Source organism: Lactuca serriola, chromosome 9 (assembly GCF_051521515.1).
Source record: "Lactuca serriola cultivar US96UC23 chromosome 9, Lser_US96UC23_V15, whole genome shotgun sequence".
Taxonomy (NCBI): Eukaryota; Viridiplantae; Streptophyta; class Magnoliopsida; order Asterales; family Asteraceae; genus Lactuca; species Lactuca serriola.
The window spans coordinates 193,601,387-193,614,295 of NC_136416.1; the positions used below are offsets into that span (position 1 = coordinate 193,601,387).

Genomic DNA, 12,909 nt, shown 5'->3' on the forward strand with positions numbered 1-12,909 from the left:
CTCGTGGACGTGGGAGAGGCCGGGGGAGAGGTAATTCAAGTCGTGGGGGTCACCGTGGTGGAGGTTTTCATCCAAGTCGTGATGGAGGGTGTAGTATGGTAAGCCGAGACAAAAGTACGGTGCAGTGCTACAACTGCCAAGATCTTGGTCACTACGCCTCAGAGTGTAAAAACCCGCGAAAAGAGAGACAACAAGAAGTGAACCTAGCCAAGAAACAAGATGATGATGATGAACCTGTGTTGTTGTTGGCTAAGTACAACCCCGTTGAAACCCAAGAAGAAGTGTACCTGAATGAAGAACATGTAATCCAAAGCTTTGAAGTTCGAGTCACGATGATAACCGGTCAAAAATATGGTACTTAGACAATGGGGCAAGCAACCATATGATCGGTGACAAAGAAAATTTTCAAAAACTAGACCAGGGTGTTCGTGGTTATGTGAGATTTGGAGATGGCTCGAAGGTACGGATAAAAGGAAAAGGTTCAATAGTATTCTAATGCAAAACAGGCCAGAAACGGATGCTAAAAGAAGTCTACCATATCCCAAGTTTATGCAACAACATAATAAGCCTCGGACAATTAGTAGAAGGTGGTGATAAAATAGTTATGTTGGGTTCCTTTTTATGGATTCATGACAGTACTGGAAAGCTCCTAATGAAGGTACAAATGTCACCAAACCGATTGTACAAGATTATGTTAAATGAAGTAATACCACAATGCCTACTTGGAAGTTGCGAGGAACCCACATGGCTGTGGCACAACCGGTTGGGACATGTGAACCTTCCAACTTTAAAAAGTATGTCAGAAAAGAAAGTAGTCATTGGCTTACCAAAGATTGAATAGTCCACTCAACTTTGTAAAGGATGTCTTGAAGGTAAACAAACTCGTAACCCATTCCCTTTGCAATCTACTTTTAAGGCTAAAGCAAGACTAGAACTGGTCCATGGTGACCTTTGTGGACCAATCACACCCACTACATCCTCAGGAAAAAGATATTTTTTTTCTTATTGGTTGATGATTTCAGCCTAGTTATATAGGTGTTCCTATTGAAAACTAAGGATGAGACCCTTGGGGTGTTTCGTAAATTTCGTATGGCTGTTGAGAATGAAACAGATAAAAGAATGAAAATTTTCCGTTCAGATCGTGGTGGTGAGTACAACTCAAGACAATTTGAAGATTACTGTGATGAAACAAGTTTACAACATCACTTCACAGCACCTTTCTCTCCACAACAAAACGGTGTTGTGGAGAAACGAAACCGAACTGTGATTGAAATGATAAGAAGTATGTTGAATAGCATGGAGATGCCTAAAACACTGTGGGGGGAGGCGGCTCGACATGCTGTCTATATTCTTAACCGGATGTCAACTAAGGCATTAGGTGATACAACACCTTATGAAGTATGGTCTGGACGTAAACCCAACCTAGAGCACCTTAGAGTGTTCGGGTGTACTGCACATGCTAAGGTTTTACGAGGGCAATTGCATAAGCTTGATAGCCGGAGTGAAGCTTTAGTATACTTGGGAACAGAAACAGGAAGCAAGGCGTACAGGTTATTGGATCCCAACTCCAGTAAGATTCGAGTGAGCCGAGATGTGTATTTCGAAGAAGAAAAGCCATGGTCATGGGAAAAGGCAACCACGATAAAAGCTACTCCTGGTGTAACCCTCTGTTTTGAAATAAATATGCCCCAACATGAACCGGATAACATCAACACCATGTCGGATACCATACCGGTCACCTTTGAAGTTGGAAATGATGATGTGATATCTTCTCAATAAAACTCACAGTTGCAGGCCACTCAGTCAATCAATCACCATGCCTCACCTACACCAACAACATCGATAAGCTCAGTAGGGTCGACAAGTCCAGCTTCGTCGACAAGTCCAGCCTCAAGTTCGACTGGGGGAGGTGCTCTCAAACGGTACAAAACCTTAGCAGAATTGTATGAAGAGTGTGAAGAACTTTTGTTTATGCAAGATGCAGAAGAACCAACAAGTTATTCAATGGTTGCGAAGAAAGGTGAATGGGTGAAAGCTATGAAAACGGAGCTTGATGCAATAGAAAGAAACAGAACATGGCGCCTTGTTGACTTGCCACTGGGACAAAACCCATTGGGCTGAAATGGGTGTATAAATTGAAGAGGGATCCAAAAGGAAATGTGCAGAAGTATAAAGCGAGGCTTGTCGCAAAGGGTTACGTTCAGAAACAAGGCTTAGATTTCGATGAGGTCTTTGCTCCCGTAGCAAGAATTGAAACAATCCGCATCATTTTAGCAATTGCAGGAAAACATGGGTGGCCGGTGTATCACCTCGATGTGAAATCTGCCTTCCTCAATGAAGAGCTACAAGAGGAGGTCTATGTATCGCAGCCAGAAGGATTCGTGAAGTCAGATAACAAAGAAAAGATACTAAAATTGTCTAAGGCTCTTTATGGCCTTAGACAAGCCCCAAGAGCCTGGAATGCATGTTTAGACAGAAGACTGAAGGCAATGTCATTTGAAAGATGTCCTCAAGAGCATGCAGTGTACATAAGAAGAGGATGTGGGAACGATGATGTGATAGGGTACTCGGATAGTAACCATGCTAGAGATGTGAACGACAGGAGAAGCACCGGTGGAATGGCATTTTACTTGAACGAAAACTTGATCACATGGGCCTCACAAAAACAAAGATGCGTTGTACTCTCGTCTTGTGAGGCAGAGTTTATGGCTGCCACCTCGGTCACATGTCAAGGGATCTGGATTCACCGCTTACTGAGTGAGATAACGAGTGAAAGGATTAGTCCTATAACATTGTACCTTGACAACAAATCAGCCATCAACCTTGTGAAAAATCCTGTATTTCACGGTAGAAGCAAACATATCGATACCATGTACCACTTCATAAGGGAATGCGTTGTAAGAGGAGATGTTATTGTCAAGTTTGTGTGCAGCAATGAGCAGAAAGCTGACATCTTCACGAAGTCATTGGGTAAGCTGAAATTTGTGGAGATGCGAAATGAGCTTGGGGTGAAGAACACATCTGATTCTGGATTAAGAGGGAGATTGTTGGGTTAATCCAGAAGTAACATATTTGTTTTGGCTTCAGAGGTGCACGTGTTTTTTCTGTTATTTGCATTTGACTAAATCAAGGCCATGTTGGCCATCGTTCCTTTATTTTAGTTTAGTGGATAGTTGTTCCTTACTTTCAGCATTTAGATTAGATAAATATGAGTCTTGTAATCATTTTCAGTTGAAGAAAAATACACAGAAAATTGCCCCATATCTTCTTCCTTTTACTCTGTTTTGTGCTGAGTGAAACAGGGCCTGCACCAATAAGGTCGGATGTTGATTTTATAGATACAGCTCCACCGGTCCTCATATCTTCTCTTCAGGTGATAAAATCGATATTTGTTTTCTAGATTTCTATAAACTTTTTCGTTTGCGTAATTAAACGCAACCCAAATTCTATTTGGTGGGTCGACATCCATAAATTATAATCAATTGCAGGCTCTTGATGCGTCTCAAATGTTTGTCTTGTGATCTGAAAAAGTAATTTAAGCTTTGTGTGCACTGCTTCCTCACCACCTGATCCAAAGAGGTAATTAATAACCTTTCAAATCAATCTATATGCATCGCACCCTATACCAAATGTAGTATATGAAAATGTAAACTAAGATACCCCTTTCATTTTGATTACCATATTGGTTTATGGTCTTGTACAAGTTTCAAGATTGTTCATGGATGAGTTTAATATGTCAACCCTGAGTATGACCATCCTGAAAATACTTAAGAATGATGAAAAAAGGTTGAGTCTTTTCTAAGAAATAGTAGGATCAAAACGGAAATAGGGTCTGAATCACATTACAGGGTGGAACCGATTGATCTTCATCGTGCTAGAAGTTTACTTGATAGCTAAATGAGGTGGATGTTAAAACGGTTCCAAAGCTTTAACATCGATATAATTAATTATAGGTATCATTAAACAACTGATGAGAGATACTTTACAGGTCACTAAAAACGTAGAGTTATGCAGGTCAATGGATGAGTTACTTGAGAAAAAAGACAATGGAGGGTCCATCAGGCAACTTAATTTAAAGCTTTAGTCTAACGCTTTTTTCTTTCATACATCTTCAATTATATTCATGTACTTTGATCCTTCTTTTCTATTTCATACATATATAAAAAATACAAAAATTAAAATATATTTGACAATTTATTACTGTTAATTTTGATACATAAAATGTGTTGTTATTTCCTTTGAACTTGGAGATTCTTTTTCTTGCAAATAATTTAGCACATAGCTAACAGCCTAATAATTATTGCAAACATGATAAGTTCTACACATCCGGTGCCTTTTTTTTTTAAATTTAATTACGTTACCCATAACATTATGTATATTCTTGTAAGTTGTCATTTATTATTTTTTTAATAAATATTGTATTACTATTTTTCATTTTGTGCACTAAAATAATTAAAATTTCACTTAAAGTAGATCATCGAATTATGAAAAACTGTATAATGTATGTCGATTTCTCTTCATCTAACCTGCTTATGAAGACATATGTCTCATTAGCATAATGGCAATTTGGGTAAAGACATGTATACCATTGTATAGTACCAGGCTATGTATCATTCACAGATTATGAACAGTTGCTTTATGTCCAACCTTAATATTGTTTCAAAGCTATTTATCATTCCTCTTATTAGTGTTGCCACTTCTTTTATGGTTGAAGATATTACCAAAAAATGGTCAATATTCACCTTTTTACTGATTTCACAAAGTTTTTACCTCATTGTGCTGATATGTTTACCTTGTGGTATGTAGACATGAGACAACTCAAAGGAAGCAAATCGTAATGGAATGGGAAAGTTCTTATTAGTTGCAAGAAATAACAACCTGCTTTTATTTATTTGTGTGTTATAGCATCCAACTCTTACTTCTTTATATTAAGGAACTGTAGTTTCAAAATTTCCTTATTAGGGCATTGCATTTTGAAAATTCCACCCCAATCATAGTGTTGTACTTTCAAATTCTCTTAATTCAGGGGTTGTGCTTAAACTTCGCTTTAACTATTATCTTGGGTTGTGCTTAGTACAACCAGGCTCGTCCCAGAGGGTGGGCGATAGGGGCGACCGACCAGTGCCCATCTTTTAAAGTGGCCCAAATTTTTTATGGAAATTGTTATATTTAGAAGATAGTACACATAGTTTTCTTTTAATTATTGATTGTTATAAAAAAAAAAAAAAACTTGATGGCATTTGTGTATTTTAAGGGTCCATTTTTTTCTCATGCTTTGGAAACAAAATATGTTTGGAACGGCAAGCACAACCTGAATATATATATATATATATATATATATATATATATATATATATATATATATATATATATATATATATATATATATATAGACACATTATGAATGTCTCTCATTTACAAATCTTGTCACACTCCAATAATTGACCAAATTTTGGCACCTATTACGACAACAATCTCACAACTTTAATGAGAAAACTCAAAAAGCTACACATTTCATTTCAACATCGCTTGGACGACCTCTTTAAGGCTATGCGGAGTGGAAGGTGTCAAGCCAAGTGTCAAGGATGCCAAGTTCATTAAAACACCGCCCCCTAGCTCTCGCTAGGGGGCTCGCCATGTTCGAGTCGTCAAGTGCTTAGCGAGTTTAAAGAAAAAAGATTTCTTGGTTACTATTGGTTGCATGCATACAACTTTACTTTTCACTTTTCAGTTTGCATGTTTCACTTTGCATGCATGCAAATAAAATACAAAACATTATATATATATATATATATATATATATATATATATATATATATATATATATATATATATATATATATATATATCAAACACACTCTCACCAATTTATACACAAAAAATCATATCTCTCACAAAACTCTCTCAATTCACCAAAGAATCATGTCTTCATCTCAAACAAAGAAAAACCTACGAACCAACAAAAAAAAATCTTCAAACCTTCCATCAATACATCTTTTCCAACTTCAAACACTCAATCAACAAACCTACCATCCCCAAAGGGCAATTATCATTATCAAGGACAATACACAAAGGGCAATTATTATTATCCCACGGTCGTACTTGAAGTTGTAGTGTCACAAGATTTGTGGATCTGGCATGCCTTTTTCGGTAGTGCCGGTTCGCTTAATGACGTTAATATTCTCAATAATTCACCAATATTCAACAAGGTGTATGACGGTACCGTCCCAGATTCGTCATTTGTATTGCGAGGAACAGAATACAAATTTGGGTACTATCTTGTGGATGGGATCTATCCTGACCTTTCTGTTTTCGTTAAAAGTTTGTCATGTCCGGATGACCCTCAGAGAGCCAAATTTAAGAGAGTTCAAGAAAAAGCAAGAAAAGATATTGAACGAGCGTTTGGAGCACTTAAAAAGCGTTGGCAGATAGTTGCAAAACCATCTATGTTTCGTGATATTTCTAATTTGACAGAGGTGATGTATACATGTATCATATTGCATAATATGATATTAAAACATGAAGGAAACGCGATATGTGAGTACGACAAGAATGAAGTCATCCCGGAGACACAACCACTAGAATATGGTGGTCAAGAATGGATGCAAAGATTGATGATAATTCGAAGTGCAGTAATCCATACCGATCTTCGCCGCCATTTGACCGATCATCTTTAGACGATGGACAATCTTGATCTAAATATACCATCAGAAGACGAATTGAAGGCCAATATTCGGAGGAAGACCCGTTGTTGTAGTTTGTGGTTTTTTTTATGAAGTGAGTTTTAATAATGAAGTGTGTTTTTTTATGTATTAAATCATGTTTTAATAATAAAGTGTATTTTTTTGTGTATTAAATAAAAATTATTTGTTTATTAAAATAAAATAATTAAATTAAATTACATAAAGTAAACAGAAAAAATATATTTATTAAAATATAGCAATTAAATTAAATTAGAAAAAAAATACAAAAAATTGAGTGCTAAGAGTGTTACCACTCAATATTAATTGTAAGTGTTAAACAAAAAAAATGATATGGCATTAAAAATACTTATTACTTAAGTGGCTAGGTGCGAAAGAATGCGATTACTCCTCTTGTCCTTGTCCTAAGAAGTTCTTCTAGTTCTATGATTGTATCTATCCATTTCGCGAATAGACTTAAAACTACAACCACTAAATTTCAAAATTACTCGAAATCTATTACCACTTGGTCCAAACTACAACCCTTGGTATTTATATAAATTCATTTCCATTAATGCACCCTTATATTATTCATAAAGCAATAATATATACAAAAAGAAAAAACTAAAAAGCTAAAAACATCATCTCGACGAAATCCATGAACCAACTACAACGGCGACAAGGTCGATCGGAATCTAGTGAGAGTGGTGGCCGGGGAGTTTATCCTTAATCTTGTCCATCAAACCCTTCTTCTCGTGCTCCTCCTCATGGTGCTCCACCCTTACGAACTCCGGTTTTGGCTTACCCAGCGGCCCTGCCGGCGTCGTCACACTTATTTTCGTAGTAGCCGTGTACACCTTCTCCGGAGCTTTCTCCTCCTTGTTCTTATGTCCTGGAAGCTTTTCCTTTATCTTCTGCATCAGCCCCTTCTTCTTCTTCCTCCTCCCTCCTTGCCCGTCGTCCTCCGACTGCAACCATTACCCACACACCCACAAACTATCAATTCCGCGGATGATTCTACTAAAACTTTAACAAAATTACAAAAATCATATATTGAACTTACCGAGCTGGAGCTTGAGCTCCCTGAGCGTCCAATTTCCCGCCTTTCACCTTCACCACCACAAGGAACTGCCGTTCCAGCTCCGGCACCACCAGGCACTGCCTCGGGGATCGTTGGAGCAACGTGGGTACCATCATGCGTCTTAAGATCAGAACCGATTGTTGTGCCGGCATGAAGGCCTGAATCTTCGGTGGTAGCGACACCAGTGAGGTGCATGGGGCGGCCGAACTCGTCGGTGAGTTGAACAGGGCGGCCGAGCTCGTCTGTTAGTTGAATCAGGTTGCCGGCTTGATCACGTATATCTGCCATGTTTTCCGATTTAGAAAAGAGAGTGGTTTGTTGAGTGTAAGTAATTTATTTGCAAAGGGAAGGTGGTTTTATCGCGGCGTGGGTCGAAATCTATACACAAGAGGTCGGAGAAGATGACGGTTTTTGCGTGTCACCTTTGAAGTCACACGTGTCACTAAAGTTGTCTTAATCTTGGCGGAATTTTGCCACCTAATCATATCTTGCTACGTGTCATTTCATTTTATGATTTATCTAGTTTCAATTTTGGTTCTACTAAAATCAAATTCGATAAAGATCGGTTTTAACAAAGGTCTCTAGAATTGCGATCTATGAGACAAAGATTGTATGATAAGATCAAATTTTGAAAAAACTATAAACTCTATTAGTTATAAATTGAGGGAAAAATTGCAGAAAAGCCTATTTTTGTTTATCAATAATTGGGATAAAAACAATTAGTTAAGGTGGGAAAAATCAACCATATAAAGAATACACTCGAGGGAAAGTAATCGAAATGTATTTCGGTTTGACATGTTTTTGCATATAATCGAAGAAGTATAAGGAATATGATATCATATCATATTTTTAGCTGATCGTTTCTCTTCAAAATCTACAATTTGGTTTTATTTGAAATGTAAATAATAATATAAGGGTTTTTCTGCATATACATGTATAATTGGTTGAGTTTTTTCTGCATTTTTCCCTACTTTTAACTATGTTTTTTTTCCTCTAAATTTACAAATGAAAAAAAAGTGTTTTTTTCAGATATATACTCATGAATTAGAAAATAATCTATTTTCGAAACAATAAATCAAACATAATAAAACATATATCCAACATATACAAACACAAAAAATACATTAAAGAATATATTGTGCGTCACAAATAAAATGAATCATTGAATTGAAACTAATGATTATTGATATTTGTTAATACATTGTGTCTTCTTTTTAAGATAACATTTTAATATGATATATTTCCTTAAGCAAAATAATCGTTGGATTGAAACTAATCATTGTTCCCCGAAAAAAAAAAATTACCGAAACAAACTATTCACACTCGTCGCTTAGCGCGGGTAAACGGCTAGTATTCAAACAAGAGATTCGATTACTTAAAGACAAACTTTAACTTTCAATAACCAGATGCCTTATTTGATAAGAAACTTATAACAAAAATCCATCTGAACATTCATCTTATAAAATACATTCGGAAAGTATTACAAACTTGAATTATGATGCAAATTTATACAGTATTTCACTACAATAATCAAACATAAAAATATCGAATACGTGATGATGACATGGAAGCATGAGCATACACATATGCTACTTGGATGAAGAAGCAGACTGTTGTTGGACTTGAACGCCTTCCTGTCTCAAACTATTATCCCTGCGATAATTTGTCTTGGCTCCCTGACAAGTCACAAGACAAATTGAAATTGTTTACTTGTATTAATGCCATTTTATTTCTCTTTATCCTGATTGCTTCCATTTTTATTTAGCCTGAAAAATAATAATAACACCACACAATTTGCAATCTCACTTTACTCCTACATATTATTAAATTAATACTACAAAAACTTACTTGCAATATTGTTCCAAGCTTCTTCATCCCAATTGCACGTCTCTTCACTTCATCTTTCGAAACCGTTGGGTCTTTCAACACCTAACAACAAAAATACAGAAAATCAGGTCAGGACAGAACAGAACATAACAGTACAGAACAGAACAGGACAGAGCAGAACAGGACAGAACAGAACAGAATTGAATTTACCGCTTGGCAGACACGGGATAATGTTGTTTCGATATCAACAACATTGATCTGCCACAAGGAATTAACCATTTGATCTTTTTTCTCTTCAACAGCTTTCATTATTTGTTGTTCTTTTCCTTCTGAAGTGTTCAACTTCTTAAGGTCTTCTTGTATTTGTATCAAAGACACAGCACCTATATACACACAAAAAAAAAAACACTTACTGTATTAAATTTAAATGTTGTTTATTTTTTATATTTTAATAATGATGAGTTTAAATTAAATGATTTGACCTGAAGCAGCTGAAACTTGTGATTTCATTTGGTGTCCTTTGTCTCTTACCCATTCAGCTATGAATGGGACCTTCATATAACGTTTATCTTTTCCAAGTTCTCTTGCAGCTTGTCTTGTGTATATGTAGCCAATTGTATGTAACATAGCCTCACCAAAAGCTGAAATTTAACAAAACAAATCTTTTAGAGGAATATATAGAAGGGTAATTTAGGAATTTCGAATTTTGACAGGTGATGTTCTGGAACAATGAAGAGTTACAAAGTTGGCATGTTCTTTGGAATGTTGCATATTTTGGTCCTAGAATATAACATGGTTTGCATATTTCATCTAAACATCCAATTTGCTGCATAAATTTGGGAAAAGTAAAACGTTTTTCTTTTGCATAAATACATATTTGTAAGAAGAAAAAAATACCAGCTTTTGAGAGCTGATGGGCTTCTTTTGTTGCCCAATTTACAAATTCTGTTGTTTGTCCTTCAACAAATGGCCGAAGGCGATTCTTGAGAATTGTTATGAGTTTGGTTTCCCTCTCCTTTTGAAATTCCTAAAAAAAACAATAAAAGTGAGTTTAATAAAAAAATGTAGGTAATTTATTATGAATTTGGAAATTGAAGTAAAAAAAAATGAATACCCTCATCCTTTCTTGGACTTTCATTTTACGGATTTCAGGCACTTGTCCTTCCTCTTCAAGTTCTACTGACTGTATAGCAGCCATGTAAAGTTGCCCAATATAATCCTCAAATAAATCACTACCAAATAGCATGCCAAAAACAGCTGCAGGATCCACCATTGAATCACTGAAAGAAATTATAAATAAAAAGTTAGCTTTAAACTTTATGTTAAATATAAAAGAAACACAATTCTTAGTTAAAGGAAACTAATGCATCATTCATACTTACTCTGGTACTCCTGCTTTTCCATTTTTGTCATATGCTTCACGCTTTTCAGGATCACTTAGAACCTGATACGCCTCTCCAAGAACCTTTGTGCATAACAAAATATAAATAAATGTCTTTGATTGATACTCAAGATTAACAATTGAGAAACTTTGAATGATTAAAGGACAGAATCCAAACCTGAAAATTTTGGGCAGCTTTCGGGTCCCCAGGATTTTTATCAGGGTGAACTTTCCTTGCCTTGAAGATAACATTACGAAGCATTATTATATAGTCAAATAAGAGAAAAAGGTTCTTAATTTATAATTTCCACATATACCACTAACAACTAAGCATAACAGGAGTAGGAATGTTACATGTGTCCCTAATAGATGGTTCATATCACTATATCATAACTCATAAGTGAAATGTGACATATATCTTGGTGGAACAAAGTTTTAAGAATCAATAGATCACAAATAATCACTGTGTGATTTGTAGTGTGAATTACAAGTTACAAATCTTCTTTATGATGTTTGGCATTTTGTTTGAGGAAGAGATAAGAAGTAAACATACTTTGACATAGTAGGCCTTTTTAATATCGGATGCAGATGCATCAGTACTGACTCCCAAGATGTCGTAATATTCTGTGTCTTTCACCATATTTCAGCGATCAAAACTCTTGTAAAGCTGCTAAAAAGAAAGAAAAAAAAATGATGTTATCATACTTTGGAGTAGTTTGTGTTCTTTGTGCAACGTGAACATGCCCTAAGAGATAATTAGATAAATACTCCATAAAAAATATCAAACTTTGGAGCCGAGTATAGTACTTATCAAAATCAAAAAATGCTATGAACGTAGCATCTGGTATAGAGTTTGATGAGATTTCAAAATGGCTTAGAGATTTCGTAATAATTTGGTAAGCAACCAATTACATTCTGTTCAAATTCGAAATGTAGCTCTTGTTTAAAGATGGTTGGATTAAGATCTAGCAATAGAATTACTGATAAACGATGAAAGATAAACATGAAGTAACTCAAATCATTGTTATAAGCGTGTATTCAAACGAATAAAAAGCAACACGAAGATAAGCTAGGTTCTTAATCGATACAAAAATCAACAACAAATCGCAGATAGAATCACAAAGATAAACTAAAAAAACATCGATTTAGAACAATGGAACTTACGATTTATTGAATGACAAAAGAAGACGAATCAATCAATCTGTAAATATTGAAAACTTGATGGATCAGTGGCGAGAAATCGTTCAATAAGCTCCGACATGATTCGCTTTTTTGTTCATAAAAGTATAGTATACAACACGAATGCCCCTTTAGTTATTTCCAACATTCATTTTATGTCCTTGACTTTGAAAACTTTGCATTGATTGTTTGGCATAAAAACTTTCTCAACTTTTAGTCCGTTACCCTATTTTGCACTAATTGTTGGAGATTAAATTTTGCATTGATAGCTTGAGATTAAGTCGGTTGTTACGGCTACTGTATTTTTTTTTTGTCAATGTTTAACATGTTGAATATACATAATAATTGGCGGTGTTGACATGAGTATTGCAAAACTTTTCTTTGGGTTAAGGACATGCCAACTCGTTTACATGGAGGAGACGGCTTTGTTTTCGAGCATGGGTTGCGCAGGGCGATTGAGGACATTGTGGCTTGTGGTGGCCCGTTCTTTGGCGACATACAGTGGCGACTTGCTTCATTACCCATTCGGTTTGGTGGTTTAGGTTTATACTCGGCAATAAAGGCTACCTCATATGCTTTTGTTGCCACAAGGGCCAATCTTGGGAATTGCAAGACCACATCTTACGGGATAACGACATTCAGGGTAGGGGTGTTCAAAACCGGATATTCGAAAATTCGGATATCCGAAATTCGGATAGTTGATTATTGATATCCGAATCCGTATCCGAAATTTCGGATACGGATTCGGATATTAAACCGGA

General features: G+C 35.8%; 2 protein-coding genes across 4 annotated transcripts; both read right to left on the reverse strand.

The window, feature by feature from the left end:
- Positions 1-7,245: 7,245 nt before the first annotated feature.
- On the reverse strand, positions 7,246-8,144 carry LOC145072642 (uncharacterized). Its single transcript, XM_079019105.1, has 2 exons — positions 7,744-8,144; positions 7,246-7,648 (listed from the first exon to the last, which is right to left on the reverse strand). Exons 1-2 carry the CDS (start codon positions 8,047-8,049, stop codon positions 7,376-7,378), a joined length of 579 nt encoding a protein of 192 aa, XP_078875231.1. The 5' UTR covers positions 8,050-8,144; the 3' UTR covers positions 7,246-7,375.
- Positions 8,145-9,154: 1,010 nt separating this feature from the next.
- Positions 9,155-12,270, reverse strand: LOC145072641 (chaperone protein dnaJ 10-like). 3 transcript variants are annotated; one of them, XM_079019102.1, is made up of 10 exons: positions 12,134-12,270; positions 11,523-11,636; positions 11,148-11,207; positions 10,971-11,053; positions 10,703-10,868; positions 10,486-10,615; positions 10,071-10,229; positions 9,799-9,971; positions 9,610-9,690; positions 9,155-9,437 (listed from the first exon to the last, which is right to left on the reverse strand). In XM_079019102.1, exons 2-10 carry the CDS (start codon positions 11,607-11,609, stop codon positions 9,351-9,353), a joined length of 1,026 nt encoding a protein of 341 aa, XP_078875228.1. In that variant the 5' UTR covers positions 11,610-11,636; positions 12,134-12,270; the 3' UTR covers positions 9,155-9,350. The 3 variants fall into 3 exon arrangements, with proteins under 3 accessions (XP_078875228.1, XP_078875230.1, XP_078875229.1); XM_079019104.1 differs by having other exon boundaries at positions 9,155-9,527; XM_079019103.1 differs by having other exon boundaries at positions 11,523-11,639; positions 12,134-12,256.
- Between the last annotated feature and the right edge of the window lie 639 nt (positions 12,271-12,909).